We start from the raw sequence: 17,112 nt of genomic DNA on the forward strand, positions 1-17,112 counted from the left end.
TGTGATCTAATTAAGTCTATCAATAGTAGTGGCTTTATGTACTGATGTTACGATTTGTTCTATTTATTTATTTATTTGAACACATATATATTGGTACAGGAGTGCGCCAAATATATATGCGCCACACAAAACAATAAGAATTTAAGAAGAAGAAACAGAAAAAAGTGGGGAACGTAAGAGAAAATATAAAAAAAACAATAACGAAGAGATTGGTGTAATAATACTAGTATTAGTAGGGGAACGGAAGGGTACAATCAGAAGAAATCTTTCAGTTAAGGAAGAAACAACCATTTTTTATAAAGAAAGTTAAAGAAGGTTCCAACAGGATCGCCACTGGCTTCTATTCTGAGCCATATCTGATAACGTCTCTAGCCACTGTGTTGCACCATCTCTAGGACCCCAACCAGGGAGTCGTGAAGGACTAACAGTAGCCAGTCTTGTACATCTTTCTTTCATACCACGACACCATGTCATACACTGACCACCTCTCCACTTTTTCCAACCAGTCCCAGAGTCAGCAAATAATGCACGACGTGGAATTCTCTGGGACGACATTCGTAGAACATGTCCAAGCCACCAAAGTCGGTGTTTCAAGATGGTGACACCAATCGAATTATCGTCTTTGCGCTCGAACACACGATGCCGAAGCTCTGCATTACTGACATAGTGTTGACACTGGATGTCAGCAATCCTTCGGAGACAGCGATGATCGAACACAGAGAGTCGTCTAACATCCTCAACTTGGAGAGGCCAGGTTTCACAAGCATAGAGCAAAACTGCTCTCACCGACGCATTGTAGATCCGACCTTTTACAGCTAGACTGACATCACGAAGACGCCAAAGATGGCCCAGATTGACATAAGCCGCTCTGGCTTTCACTATACCTGCATTGATCCCATCAGTCAGGCCACCACCAGCACTTATGCAGGTACCTAGATACACGAACTTCTCAACTACTTCTATCTGCTCATCATCCAGGGTGAGTACAGGATTAGAATCCTGCCAGTCTTGTAGAAGTACTTTGCACTTGGAAGGTGCAAAGCACATACCGTACTTACGGACACTGGTTGCCAACTGATTAATTGCGGATTGCATGACTTGGGCATTATCGCACAGTAAGACAATATCGTCCGCATACTCAAGGTCGAGAAGTCTTTCTACAGGCAACAGATCCACACCGCCATTACTTACATCCGTCAGAGCTGTTTCCAGAATGTCATCGATGGCAAAGTTGAGGAGGAATGGTGAGACTGGGCAACCCTGTCTAACCCCACTGCTCGGATGGAACAATGGAGAGAGGTGGTTGTATGCCCTCACTCTGCCTGAGGTGTTTGTATATGGGGCCTTTAGGATGTTAACAAACTTCTCAGGCACACCCTTCTTCACTAGACAATCCCAGAGAACAGTCCTGTCCAACGAATCGAAGGCAGCCCTAATGTCAAGAAACACTACGATTATTGGCCTTTGATAAGTATGAAGGTGTTCTAACATTTGGTGGAGGGTGAAGATGTGATCAATACATCCTCGACCGGAACGAAAATCAGCCTGCTCCTCGCGAGCCAATCTTTCTCGGGTTTTGACCAACCTACGAAGTATGAAGGAAGCCAACAGCTTGGATGCAATCGGAAGTAGACTTATCCCCCGATAGTTGTTACAGGAACGACGTGAACCCTTCCTAAAGATAGGGACAACTATCGACTCATTCCATGACGTTGGTACACTCTCTAGCTCCCAGACCTTTGTAAACAACGTCGTCAGTTCCTTAGCCAGAAAGTCACTACCATCTTTAAAAAGGACCGGAGGTAAGTCATCTGGGCCCGGTGATTTGTAGCGCTTCAAGAGTTCCTTGAGAACTTCCGCCTCATTTGGTGGATCAGTCGTCACCGGCCATGGAGGGCAGGACAGTCCGACCGATGTTGCCGGAGCAGCAGACTACTTGAACTGCGCTTCGAAGAATTCTGCCCATCGTCCAATACGTCGATGGACGTTAGTGGTTGGCGTTCCGTCATCCTCGCAGATTGTTTCGCTCACACTAGATTGCTTGCTGCCAGTGGCTCGGATGAGTTGGAAGAGCTTACGGTAATTACCAGATGCAGCTGCTGCTTCCAGCTCATTAGCACGCTTCGACCACCAGGCCTTTCGGTTCTCACAAAAGCTATGCCCGATTTCCTTACGTAACATCCTTCGTTTGTGGTCAAACTCACGGTCACACGGAGTGAACCGATGGGCTTCGATGAGTTATAAGAATCCTGAAGAAACCTAGTGCTTACAAGCGGGACGTTTCGCGAAACCGCAAGGGGCTTTACTGGCCATTTTCATGGCGTCATGCAATTGCATCCAACGCTCACCTATACTTTCCGGTGGAATGGTAGCTAGCCTAGCAGCTAGCTCGGTTCGATACTTACTTGCAACAGAAGTTGCAACCAGCTTGCTAAAATCAATCCGTTGGTGACGGTCACTTCGTTGTCCACTGAAAAGTAAGGTAAGATTGGCGCAGACCAAGGCATGGTCAGAGTCCGGATAGGTACTCCAAAAGGAGCGGCAGTCTTGTACACAACCACGCCAGCAGTAGCTGATCGCGATGTGATCAATCTGAGTCCAGGACTGAGATGCAGAGGGAGGACGCCAGGTGGCACGTTGGCGCTGACTGTGCCGAAAGTTAGTGCTAGCCAGAAACAGGTTGTTGTCTGTGCAAAGTTGCAGTAGACGGTCCCCGTTATCTGTCCTACGACCAACGAGTCCCCATCGGCCACCTAAACGACTCTCTTTTGTGCCTAGACGCCCGACCTGAGCATTCAAGTCTTCGGTTAGTACTACAATATCTGTGGAACGCACTTTCTGGGGAAGAACAGATAACTGGTGGTAAATCTCATCCTTGATTGCATCCGAGCTGCAATCTGTCGGAGCATAGGCGGATATGACGAAGAGACATCGTTTCTCACGCTGATTTCTTCTCACTTTGATGGAACTTTCTAATCTAACAGCACATAACCGACTGTTAATGGGGATCCAGTCGATTAGTGCTTCCTCAGCTCTAGCGCTCAGTGCGACATTAACGCCAGCAAAACTGGACGAAGATGCCACAGGGTCCCCGGATAAACGCACATAAAACGAGCTTATCGAAGCGACAGATGGAGAGCGAATTTGTAGTACTTCGCTAGAGTTTTGAATACGGGTTTCGGATAGACAACAGACGACGATATTAAGACTTTCCAAAGACATAGCCAACCCTATCTGTTGTCCGATCTGCGTTAGTGTGCAAACGTTGAAGGCGGCCAGTTTGAATGGTGCACGTGGTTTCATAAAAACTGCTTCAGTATTCGTATTTGGTGGTAGCATACAATTTTCAACCCGTCAGTGACTCGAGAACGTTTAGATTCAGTCGAATTTCCACCATGGGCGAGCTGCTGTATAAGTCGAAAAAAATAAGTATAGACAGAGTAGGAATAAAAGAGGGTGAATAATGACGTAGTAAATAATAATAATAATAGTAATAATAATAATAATCATAGTAATAACATTGAGGGTCACTTGATTGTTATTTGAAGCGAGAGGTATATTTTTCATAAGTAGATAGTTTATCCTGTTTTTGTGTGCGGGCTGCGATACTGCCCGGGTGCCTAGACTGAAGCAAGTGGTTTTCTTAGGGGGCCATATCCCGGGCCTTTTACCTTAAGATCTGACCCTCAAGGCAGTGGAGCATCGTGAGGAGATGCAGTCCCATGGTAGCCGGTGACCAACGATTGGTTTATACGCCATTTGTTCCCTCAGGATACTGGAGCCCATGTGCACCATTGGTTTGGGATCCGGTTAAAGCGCCAGATATTCGCTTTTCGTCCTCTCATTTTCGTAAACAAGACCCCCGCCACGAGAAGGCAGTGAGTAGAACTTCCCTGGCAGAGGCTGTATATGCGTGGATGTGTGATAGTATTTAGAGAGGGAGGGCGGGCCCACCCCGCTCTCAGTCATACCAGGGCATTTGGGGGCTAGTTGCCTTTAGTGTATTGCTACCTTGTCTAGGCGTCTTTGTGCATAGGAACAAATAATTGGTTTTCGGAATGACACCAGAAAAAAGCGTATTATATTCTACATGATCTATTCATTATTGAATACCCTTTCACTAATTAGTTATTCCATCAATCTGTTTAGTACCTTTACTCATACAAATGAGACCTATCAGTTCTTTTTATCTGAATAAACCTATCAGTTATTCTAGGTTTACTTGTCTGATACATGTAAAGTTCTAAGCATGAGTTCGTTTTTAGTTAACGCTGCTGCTATTCTGTGAATATCTTACCGTTTCAATCATGAAAATTTTAGTCGTCGCTTAATAGATATATGAATTATTTGTTATTATGTATCGTAAAGGTAATAACTTATGTTTCAGGTGTTGGATTTTAATTTTTTTATTTTAAATTTCCGTCCGTAATATAATTTATGAACTGTTTACTGTTGAACAGATGTTTCGCGAAAATCAATGGGACCTATTACGTTGTATCAGTTATTTTCTCAAGTATGTTTTTGCCTATGTTGATTAATGTTCATCATACCTTCCATATGTAACATTTTTTGTTATTGCTATCGCAAATACTGCAGTAAAATATCACTTTATTTATCGAACGGCATATAATTTTTATGTCCACTTCTACTGTATTTCAGTTTAATGTAATCCATAATTTCATGTCAGCAAAGCTTTCATTGATATTTTCACTTATTTTCGTACAGAAGCGTTTGCGGCCTGTTTCAAGTTTGGTTATAGCTTTTCTATTTACGGTTATGGGATCATCGGGTAAGTAACAGTGAGGTTAGACTCAGGGTATTAGGGAATGATGGTAAATCTTCACCAACTGCGATGGTTGGGTCACCGATAATCACGGCGCGCAATACTGACTAGTGTTGGGGATAGTTGGAAGAAAATTAGGGGCGGCCAAACCAAAACGTGGCATCAGTACTTTAAGTTACTAGCTTCTAGTCTTAACCATTCTGGTAGATGCAGACTACTTGGTTGAAGTTCGTGTGACTATCGTAACGAATGATTGGAGACTCTGGGTGACATGACTCAGAATCGATCACAATGACGTAGAAGTGTACACTCTCTGTCTTCCCTTAAACTATGAGATTACGATTGCTTTATATCTTTCTTTATACTACCTAATTCTTTCTTCATGTATTATATCCTTATATGCAATCTTTATTTTATATATCACCACCATTGAATTAACTACTTCTGTGAATTCGGTGTTCATCTCGTTGTGCTAATGAGGTGTGGCAACTTGAACCGATGCATATATGTGTCTGGTTCTTCGTTGTAGCTGACTGACTGACTTTGGTTATCACAATTGTCTGTTTTATCGACTTTAATGCGTGTGACGGGTTTAAATGAATATATTTGTTTCTACCTCCGTTGCAAATTAGCCCCTGATTAGTACTTCCTTCTCTTTTTAGACATAAGTAACTGGGTGTATCCGGATTCAGTAAGTTACTTTTCATTCTACTTCGTTCAATTTATTATATTTTCTTTTCATAATAAATGTTTTCCGATTATTATGTTTGCTCCACCTTGCGTTATTATCTAGGTCGAGCGAATGGAAATGAAGAATTTGGTAAACACCAATCGTGTTTTCAATTAAAGAAAACTTAGCAACTATTCATATGCCTATGAGATGCAGTGGGTACTACTGATTAGTTGTTTATCTAGACAGCTCATCCTAACTTACGTTGTAGCAGGTTAAATAAACCACAACCTGTCTTAAGGTTCCTCAAGTATTAGTACGGAGAAAAATCTTTTGAATTCATGCACATTTATCACTAGTTCTTAAGTGTTATAAATAATATATCTGTGTCAGTCATTTTGGGAGTTGGATGTCAGCATCTATGACACACGTTTTTATAATGCGATTTAATTTTGAAAGGCCGAATTATGAATAATCATCTGATCTCATAAAGTCGTTACTGGAAATTAACAACACACACTTTAAACGTTCAGGGGCCTTCTAGGTACCTCTTATAGTTTTGCATACACATCGCAGTACTGTGTTTGATAACAGGAAACACATTTGTCGTCTGCACCTCGGTTAACATGTGGTTGTGAAGTTTTTCGTTGGAATTCAAAATGACTGTCATATATTTCATTATGCTCATCATTTTGACATTTTAAATCAACTCATTCAACAGGTGTTTGTGTGTGAGCTTCACTTGAAGTACGAGGAATAATAATACTTCCCTCCTGCCCAGACTGAAGTAGGTGGATCGGAGTTCGGACCTGGGACTTAGTGGCTGTAAGTTCAGTGCCTTAATTACTAATCCACTGCTCCACCATTTCAATTCACGTATCCATCTACTTTAGTTAGACTAACGTGAAATGGAATTTTTATCGAATTTGGTCTAGTCACATGTCAAGGTGTATGGTCATTGTAACATACGATATTGATACCGATGTGAAGAATGTTAGACAGAAATACAAGTATTTAGTAATTTCGTTTTTTAGACTATAAGAGCCGATAATCATTTCTAGATGTTTCGGCTTTCTTCTGGAATTCATATTTTTGGGTAAGCACTAACCTTATGCACAATGTATGGCTCAAAAGTCACAGTCCTTAGCGCAAAATGTTTTTGTCAGCAATCTCCACCTCATTGTCTATTCCACTATTGTTAAACTGCAGCTAAGGCTTGTGAAAATATAGTTAAGACAACGGGAAGTGCTTCGTAATACAGTCTAAGTGACTTACAGTTAGTTCCCAGATTCTAATTTTACAGACGCATTTTGTGCGTAACACTTATAACAAATCTTTTACTCGCACGCAAATAAATGTAGGGTGTCACTATCTTGAAACGTGGAAGAATGACAGATCTTACTGGGTTATAATTATTATTATTGGCTTTGTTCAATATTATATTTCTGGTACAATATAGAATTCTCAGCATAAAGTATTTCAACAAGTTTTTTTCTTATTTCTTGATCAATCCTTGAGACAAATATTGAGTGGTCGCCAGTTGGGTGTTAGCAGTTCGGGAATCGACATTTGAATAACATACAATTTTTTCGATGCATATTGCCAGCAGTCACGATGTTTCTGATTGGGCTCTTTTGTAACTTGTACGGTGAAATGTCGTAAACTTGTCGCAAACGCTCCTGAATCGGTTATGCGACTAATGGGCATAATGATGTGTTAAAACAAACAAGAAAACAGATAACTTGTTGAAATATACAGGTAGCCAAGATATTCTACTTTAGATTATCAGAAGTAAATTTTGTTTAAGAAAATAAAACTGACTTAATGATTTCAGTGTTCATATGTTTTCCAGGTCTCTTATCGGTTCATGGGTGAAAAAATGTGTGGGTCAGATATGTGCATTGAGGCTGCTAATCAAGGCTACATGCTGTGTGATGCCGGGATCCATGATTGCTACGTAGTGAATAACTCTTATCGGTGTAAGAAAGGAGTTCCACTAATAGATTCCTGTGAGTATTTGGCTAAAGGTAAGTTTCGTCGCTGTTTCAGCTTTTTATCAAATATCATTTATACAAGATAAAATTTAATGGGAATATAAAACAAATATGCATCCTTCTATTTTCCGAGGTTATATACACAAAGCCATTAGTATTACATACATATTCGCTCAAATTTCATAGGAAGAAAGACTTCTCTATTTCACTGTTCTATGATACTATAGTCTCAAACCATCTGGGCTAGTTTGGGACAGAAAACTTCCCGATTCCCATCCGAAAGGTATTTTCAAACAAATTTTGCTTAAATAAAACATTCAAGGGTTGGAATTCTCGTAACATAGAAATAATATCAAACGAAGATAAACGTCATCACCATAGATAAATCACGCGCTCATTCGTTTGATGAATTTCGAGTGTCTATCTAAATTTCTTTCATCACTCCGATCAACCTAGGCTACTTTTCATGCCGTCAGGATACCAGTCTAACTGGGAAGCTTGCAACACAGTTTCGCTTTGTCTATGAAACCTGAGTGCTCCGACGCATGTGGCTTATAGTGTTGTTAAATATGGCTCAAAGTTGAATCTAATAGTGATCAGTCTATTGCTTTTCATCACATTTTTTGTCAAAGTAAGGTGCACCCTCTAAACTAAAAAAAAAATCTTTCTTGAAAATATATTTTAACTCGACTTTAACTCTTGATAAGTAGTATTCTTGTCCACTTATTTATTGGTTCTACTATACTTTTCTCTTATCTCTTCACATTATTATCCCTTCATTTGTGTGGCACTATTTTTGGCGTTCATTTTACCATAATTCATGTACTATGAGTAGATAAAATGCTAAAATGTTAAACCTATACTTATATGTTGTGAATTTTTATTTTAATCACATCTAGTTTCGAATGGTTTAACACAATCTCTTTGTAGTCTCTTCTATTTTATTCAAGGTTAATAAGCTGAAGCTACTTGTTCATTAAAGAAATTATGTTATGAAAAATATCAATGTAGAGAACACTAATTATTCACATATTTACTAATCTCTTACGTGACCAATTGGGCTTTCATAAAAATAAAATAAAATGAGTGCAGTATCGTTTCCACTCTTCGTTAATTTTATTCTCTGCTAGTACCAAATATCTGTACAAAACATTCATTTTTACCGCTTCATTAATAGCTGTTCACAATTTTTATTCTGTGTTATATCTACAAAGTAACCACTAAATATTGTAGTTTATTTTAGTTACAGTTGAGGCTCTAGCGTTCTCATTTTCCCCCACTATTTTTCAGATTTAAATTGGTCTTGTCCACATGTCTCCGGAAATTCCCCTGAAATAGCCGTAAGTTTGTTTTCAGTATCAGCATGGTTCTTAAATAAAGAAAAATTAAATTAACAAGTGTTGGCGTTCTTTCATTTAGCATATGACTTTACTCACTTACTCCTTTGTAAAAAAGACTCACTGGCTACAAATTTCTTGACGCAGACAAAGTTATCGATGTATAACAGAAAATTACAGCCAGTTTTTGACTTAAGGGTTTTCTAACCCTAATGCCTGTGCAAATAAGCCATCGAGTCATAATTTTCTGACACTAATGTCGTATTGAGAATTACTTCATATGAAATCGACAACTCTTTCCCGATTTTTCCGTTTTCATTATCATTTAGAGGTATGATAGCCGTAATTGCATAAAAAGTTTGAATAGCTGATTGAATTGAGAACAATTGAAGCCTTCATTCTATTAAAATTTAGCCTTGCAATTGGCTGTATTGTAGACTGGGTTGCAGGTTTCAACACTCGGTACACGAACACATTTGTGAAACATTCAATGACTTGTTCAAATACATCCATCTTATTTCATCTGAAATTCGTAGTCATGCTACGTTTGAAGAGATTACGATATCACCTAGGACCGGCGAATAGAACGGAAGTCAGCGACACAACAACGGGAGAAAATTTCCACGAGATAATGGTTATGTCTGATGCTGTACCTATTTGCAATATAGATGAGAATGCCCAGTAATATCAAGAGTAATGAATTTCCTCTCCCCTGGGTTTGTGATAGGACGTTAATAGGCTCGACGAATCTGTACACGATTTGGAACCAGGCTTTCTAATGCTTCTGGAAAGATGTGGTGGTCGATCGTTTTCCTCCTTTGACAGAATCCATCTTTGTGACCAATAGATTTTCATTTCCTACAACGATGTTTTTTAGACGGACAGGCTTGTACAACCTACATAGTAACGGCGTTCTAATGTAACTAAACTTTTGCAATTGAAGACTGCGGATGAGGATGAGGGCTTTCAACTGATGTTCAGTCAACGACTTCATCAGAAAGCGTTCGCTTTGCCCACATGATGAAAAAGGTCAGCATCTTCGTTCATAATCAGCTTCAAACATCGATAACATGCATTGGGTAGTGAGGAGTTATCTCCAAACTGTTGGCTTATTAATTGGACAGTCAGTAAATGAGCAGACGTGTGGGTTCAGATGTAAAGTCAAATTTAAATAGATCCTTATCAAGCCGGAACCACATGTCAAAAGTAACATTAGCATCCCGATCGTAGTGAAATTCGGTTATACTTTTGGTGGTGCTGTTAGTCGACAATGCAGTGGTGGAAATAGATGTGCTAGGTTGAGGGGTAGGCGTAATTTTCCTATCTGTCAACATCTGGATAAGTATAAAATGTTGCTCCATCAATCATTCCACTTTTGTAGGATCCATACTTGCATCAGCCTCTTCGCCACTTATGCGTTTTGGCGAGATCACAATATCACCTAAGACCGGCGAACGTAATGAAAGTCAGCAACATAACTTCAGGGCTAGATTAGTTATTCCACTGCTCCTCAGCCCTGCTAACGAGATGAAGAAAACCAGATCCAGCCGAGAAAAATATATATTCCACAAGCAGTCCGGAAACATGAACGGAAAAGCACAACTCATGAGTATATATATATACAGCACAATAATAGAAAAATGAGATTTTCTGACAGTACAAAAATGTCGTTGGGAAAATGTCACGAAATAGCGTATTGAAATAAATAATAAAATTATATAAATGAGACGTTTACCAAGTGATTTCTGGGGGTGTAGCATCACAAACAAGTTACCAATATTTTACCTCTCCAGCGAGCAGACTTGTATAAGATAAAACTCTATCTTTAAGATTATTACGGTCAATGAAATATGAATTCATCTGTTTCGTAGAAGCTGCCTATTCGGCTTGATATAAAACATCGATTTCTTATTCTAAAATAATGTTTGTAAAAGTTTGAATTTTACTGACCGTCAATTTTGAAATCGTTATATGTTTTACACTGTTGTACTTAATGGCAAATTTTCAAGATTGTATCAATTGAGTATGAGTTTTACCCCCACTTCTTATCCACATGTAGGTTATTTCCACTACTCATGTTCCTTTCCAATTCAGTTATTATTCAAATGACTCTTTTCATTTAGGATTACGGACGGACTCTGCATAGTGTTTCCTACAACGCCAAAACTCTGTATCGCATAAATCCAGATTATATTTTGAATTTCACTTCTAAATTCACTGACGATGAGATCAGACAACAGCTTGCTCGCAACAGTGTGTAAGTCACACGCATATTTTAAGGTGTTTATGAACTGTGTTATTAATAAATAAATTTTAACTGTCTCGCTCTTCCAAGTGACGGTAGCACGAACATAGACTAAAATAAAATTTACTCAATGTTCGCCTACAGTTGCGGGCAGCTAATGCAAAAATGCAAAGGCATCGTAGATAAGTAACAGTAGTAACTAGGAACAGAAAGGGATCCCATCTGACTAATCTCGATTGCTGATCGTACCACTTTATTAGCAGAAACCAAAATTCTTTCTTGATAACCGTAGAGTAATCAGTTTGATCAATACCAGCCTGTATAACCGTGCGACGACTATCTGTCGTTTGAAAAAAACAAATCAAGGGATACCAAACTGGCATCAATGCAAAATGTTACTTCAGGGTTAGTTTGTATCAACGCCTGAACTGATGATAGTGAGTAAAGTAGTTGAGCGCGTCGATTACTTCACTTATTATGAAAGTTGAACCAAACCTGGTGGGTTGGTGTCTGAAAAAATCTCGACACATTTCAGACAGTTCGGTTAGCTTTTGCTAACTTGCATCACTTGTGACGCTAGCGAGATGTCTGTCCACCGACCTAAGGAACACTATACTCCTCAGTAGTTCGTTCTGTTCTACTTTATGTATATGAAACGTAGCCTTTGAAAATATAGAGGGAAATTCTCACGTCAATACTCATTGAACATAGATATCTTTGGAACATTGTACGCGTATGTTGGGATCATCTAGTGAGCAAAGCTGGGTTTAGACGCAGAGTACTGGATAGAGATGGCAAATTGGTTGATGCGGTTAAATATTTCACAGACTTATAGGTTTTAGGGAGGTTCCAAAATCTATTGAACTACACTGGCTTTTGAGGTTCAAGAAAACCTAGTCTTACAAAAATATAATACGGGGTGATTTTACTGTAAGAGGATAGTAGGCAGGAGGAAGGTATGTTCATTGTGAGAAGTTACAAAGTGATATGGAAACCCAGTTAGAAGTACCATTGTGAAAAGGTCAATCGATGGCAATCAGAAGTGACTTAATTATATTGTCCATTTGCATCTTTTGGTGCGTTCTTTCATTCGAACTGCCTTTCATCTGCTCTTCAAGTGTTCTGTTAACGCTGCACTTTCGATGTTCTGGAATTCTTCATTTCATTAGACAATTGCTGCATATTGGATGCCATATATCGCCATATACTACTTATAAACACTTTTGTGAGTAACGTCCACTACACTATCACTATAATGCTATCCAGTAATCGTTTACCTTAACAAACTTTTCAATACGTCAAATATCATCTTGTAATAGATTATGAGTAAGATGATTCGAGACGTCATATCATTTGATTGAATTAAAGTGTGAACAAAATTCTTGGTACTTTTTGGCTATCGGGGTTACGATGAAATTCGTTAAAATAATATTAATTTTTTACCGAGGCACTGTAGTCACCAAAAATATTCAGACTATTTTTGAAACGTAAACAAAAAATACTGAGAAAAATCGCATGCACAACAGAATACTAACTTACATGAAACGGGTGAATATTAAAAACAGGAATAAAGCGACAATAGTTACGAAAGTAAAAATATAATTAACAATACTTATGGAGTACACATGTGTCAATGGAATCTGAAAAATACAAAAAAAAGTATTAATTGGAGCGATTATTCGAAATAAAAATATTTCAAGATATTAAAAGACATTTAGTTTGATAATAGAAAACCTGAACTGGAGTTAAACGGTTTCCCCTAAATTAAAAATTACTGCGATATTGCGCACTTTTCATAAACCAGTTAGAAATGTAAACGGATAATTATGAATCAAGCTACTGAAAACCAAAAACTAATCCCCAGTAATCATCTGGAACTGTTAATTCATTGTATACACATAACTTACATGTGACGATCCTAACCAGTAAACCAAAGCGATCGCGAATGTTCCACCCTGAGCTGGAAGACATTGGCATTCAAAATCAGAACCGACAACAATTGTTTTGCAATTTCCATCATTCCACAGTTCTTTAAACTCGCTAGTTGAAGGAGTGTAGAGTAATAACTAGCGTTCACTCAGTGTATTTGTATCAGATTGCAAAGTTTCCTAATAAGATTTCCTGAGTCTAAACCTAGATCATTTTTACTCCTAAATTCTTTAAATTTATTTCAGTTCTGAACGTCGTTCAATTGCCAGTCAGTTACTTGACAGCATGAGGTTTGCATTAGATATGTCTCCAACCATTGTTGCATCCGGTTATAATCGGTCTACAAACTCTACTGCGAATTCAGAATTTCTGTCGACTTCAGCTTCCAAAAAACTGCAAACAGTCTCCGTATTTCTTCATTTAATCGCGGAGATCGCCCGCCAAACCCCCTCTGTTATCGATTTATTAAGATCCGGCAAAGAAACTGAAAAGAGTTTACGGTTTTGGGTAAGTGTTTCCGATCTGGTTGGCCGTCTTATCATTTGATGGTGGGAATTTGTAAACGAATACTGTACAGTTTTATGAATGATCAGTTTGGCCATTAGCGTACATTGACTTAACATTTACGATTCTCATCGTTGTAGTGTTTACTCGTACATTGGGAATCACACAGTTAAGAAACTTTCATGATGAAAACCCTAAACTGATTGCTTTTTCATGGACACTATTTTTACTATTTACGGTATAAGTGTGTCAGTAGAGGTTTTTGTGGCACTGTTTGTTTATATAATCATATTTCAAGTTAAAGTTATCTACTAGTTTGGCTCATCTTAAGCCGAGTGTTACGGTTCATTTTTACTAACATATCATGTAACCATGTCTGCAGTTGTCAGGGATAGTGTAAAATTAACTTGTATAAACAGGCTTGTATATCCCAATTGGTTAAAATAGATTTATAGACAGCGAGTCTTGTTGCTTTAGGTGGAAAGCATCAAATGATATTCAGCTAAATGTCCTGTATCTTAGATCAAGTTTCAATTAATTTGTAAGAGAATACACGCTTTAGTCGCCACTGAATACAAAATTGATGGGAAACCGTTGTGTGACAATCCGAAATCTATACATTTGAGCACTTTTGACTGAACAGGCTAGGCGTCTAACTTTGAATACGCTTTTGACGTTAACGAACGTAAATAAAATCTTCATTAAAAATTGAGTAGAATATCTTCAATACATACTTTAAATCTTGATTAATCAATTTTTTGCAATTAATATTCATCTCAAGCTAAAACTGACGAAAGAACCAATATAAATCAGACAGCCCTGGGTAGCTGTCCAGTCTTTATATGCGACTCCTCATCATAACCTAAACAGAACCCCGTCAGAGATCAAGTGTAGAAATTTCAGGTCATGTAGCGGGAGCGATACCACAGGCGATGTTCTGCATTTGATCGTGACTCACTTTTTTCTTTGTCTCGTACTTGCGGTGAAATGCGAGAGTCATGTATTAGATCCACGCTAGTGTTCTAATTGGGTTTCACTGAAAAGTGTCATGGTAGAACGAAACAAATGTTCAATTATCATCAGTTCTGATGTTACGGTGTATTAAAAACTGTTTAAATTAAATAATCTTCACAAGCTTGTTGATAAAGTTTTGTCTTGCTGCAAAATTTAGCTTTATTATGTACTGTAGGTTGATCTGCAGTTATAAAACATTTCTGACTGCCAGTCGATTAGTTAGCATTAAGTTGAACTAATTTCAGTATGCTGAAGTTACAGTTTGATGTTATTAGTAATCTTATACATTTACAAGGAATAAAGCAATTTTAGATAATCGATTTTCTTATTTTCCCTGAAACTTTGCTCTCATCTGATTTTAGTCCAATTTTATTCATAGATTTAAGTCACTGCATAATTCTGTTAGGTGAATGAAGTATTTCCTTTATTTATAAAACCTACCCAAGTGTCTCGTCAGTTGGGTTCACTTGTTATTTGTTTATATGTTGTTTATTTTTCGTTGATACGCATTCAACTTTACAGTATATTACTAAGGCTGTGTTAGAACTTACGATCATTTTATTTACACTTGAATCAGTATTTCTGTTTTGATGGTGTGAATGTTGGATTTCGTGCTTTTTTTATCCTGAGAGTTCGCAGTCTTAATTTATGTTATTTGTGTATTATTTTTTAAGCATTTATCTTCAGATACAGGCAATATAACAATGAATAGTTCGCAAGGGAAGGTGATCAAGTTTTCCATTAAACCAAAGCAATCAGGTTAGATCATAGATCATAGAAATCACTTTAACCATTCTAACTTTTTGTGACTATATTTACGAGTTAAGAATAACTTACTTTCATGCCGTTCTTTTCTACGTAACAGTTGAATCTTGTTGTTCTTTAAGATCATAACCTTCAACCACTTAGCGTACGGTCTATATTTTTCTGTTTTATAAACCAGAAATTCTTGCTTGCTACACAATTTAATGCATTGCATGTACCTTGATATATTCTACTAATAAAATTAAAACTTTTTATTCCAATGGACTAATATAGTACTTATTATAAGTACTCAGGATTTATAAGTTACTAATTGAAACTGTTTAGATTATTGTTGATATTCACGATTATTCATTGACATATTTATGCCTTGAGAATTTCGCCCGTAAAGCCATTTGTCCTAAGTTTTATAGAATAAATAGATTGTGGGTAGTAGTAGAATACAGCACCCCCGTTTCTTTCCCGTGTGAAACTTACCATCTGGAGGTACCTGAATCTCGGTCTCGATGTTCACATTGAGACTCAAATTCGGTACCTGTTGCTTTAAACGTGAATGCGTTATCCACCGAGATGCCCAGTCCAGCCAATGTTTATTTTTTTCGGGTAGTTTCAAGTTAATATAAGGTTTTATGTCGACATTTTAAGTCGGTCAACGAATGATTTGCCCTCACGAGTCTAATTTACTGATCTAAAAAGTGTTCACTATTTTTTCTGAATCAATATTTCCCAATATGGTCATTTATTTCATTGTTTTACCTGAAAATTAGGGCCAAGAGTGTGGAAGTTTTACTGGTTATGTAGAGTACTTTTTCCCATGTTTTTTAATCATTCATGATATACATGATACATTACTTACTTACACCTGTTAATCCCAAAGGGACATAGGCCGCCGACCAGCATTCTCCAACCCATTCTGTCCTCGACCTCCCTTTCGAGTTCTATCCAATTTTTGTTCATTTTTCTCATTTCTGTCTCCATTTCTCGGCGTAATGTGTTCTTTGGTCTCCCTCTTCTCCTCCGTACATGAGGATTCCGTGTGAGGGCTTGTCTTGTGACGCAGTTGGGTGCTTTCCTCAATGTTTGTCCTATCCACTTCCAACGCTTCTTCCTGATTTCGTCCTCCGCTGGGATCTGGCTTCTTCTCTCCCACAGTACGTTGTTGCTAATAGTGTCCGGCCAATGGATCTGAAGTATTTTGCGTAGACAATTATTAACAAACACCTGCATCTTCTGGATGATGGCTTTCGTAGTTCTCCAGGTTTCTGCCCCATACAGTATATCTGTCTTGACATTTGTATTGAAAATCCTGACCTTGGTGTTGGTTGACAGTTGCTTTGAGTTCCAGATGTTTTTCAGATGTAAATATGCTGCTCTTGCTTTACCGATCTGCACTTTCACATCTGCACCAGATCCACCATGTTCATCAATGATGCTACCCAAATATGTAAAGATTTTTACATCTTCCAAATCTTCTCCGTCAAGTGTGACTGGATTGTTGCATGCTGTGTTGTATCGGAGTATCTTGCTTTTCTCTTTGTGTATATTGAGACCTACTGCTGCTGAGGCTGCTGCCACACTGTTCGTCTTTTCTTGCATTTGTTGTTGCGTGTGCGATAGAGCAGCCAGGTCATCTGTGAAGTCTAGATCGTCCAGCTGCATCCTAGATGTCCATTGTATCACAAGCTTCCCCCGAATGTTGACGTTTTCAAAATCCAGTCGATCGCTGGGAGAAAGAGAAAGGGTGAGAGTAAGCAACCTTGCCTGACACTGGTCTTCATTTCGAACGACTTTGTCAACTGTCCTGCATGCACGATTTTGCAGTGTAATCCATCATATGAGTTCTGTATGATATTGACTATCTTCTGAGGCACGCC

At 38.3% G+C, this 17,112-nt stretch overlaps 1 protein-coding gene across 3 annotated transcripts in view; it reads left to right on the forward strand.

The window, feature by feature from the left end:
- The window catches only part of CELSR1_1 (Cadherin EGF LAG seven-pass G-type receptor 1), a 55,521-nt gene that overhangs the window by 23,423 nt on the left and 14,986 nt on the right, over window positions 1-17,112 (forward strand). For 2 of the 3 annotated variants that reach the window (XM_051210817.1, XM_051210820.1), the window contains exons 8-14: window positions 4,461-4,513; window positions 5,446-5,474; window positions 7,306-7,480; window positions 8,738-8,787; window positions 10,908-11,041; window positions 13,204-13,465; window positions 15,151-15,235. In XM_051210817.1, the coding sequence (XP_051070836.1) occupies window positions 4,461-4,513; window positions 5,446-5,474; window positions 7,306-7,480; window positions 8,738-8,787; window positions 10,908-11,041; window positions 13,204-13,465; window positions 15,151-15,235 (788 nt within the window). Of the gene's footprint in view, window positions 1-349; window positions 4,514-5,445; window positions 5,475-7,305; window positions 7,481-8,737; window positions 8,788-10,907; window positions 11,042-13,203; window positions 13,466-15,150; window positions 15,236-17,112 lie in introns of those variants that run through there. The other variant, XM_051210818.1, reaches the window with a different exon arrangement.

Source organism: Schistosoma haematobium, chromosome ZW (assembly GCF_000699445.3).
Source record: "Schistosoma haematobium chromosome ZW, whole genome shotgun sequence".
Classification (NCBI taxonomy): Eukaryota; Metazoa; Platyhelminthes; class Trematoda; order Strigeidida; family Schistosomatidae; genus Schistosoma; species Schistosoma haematobium.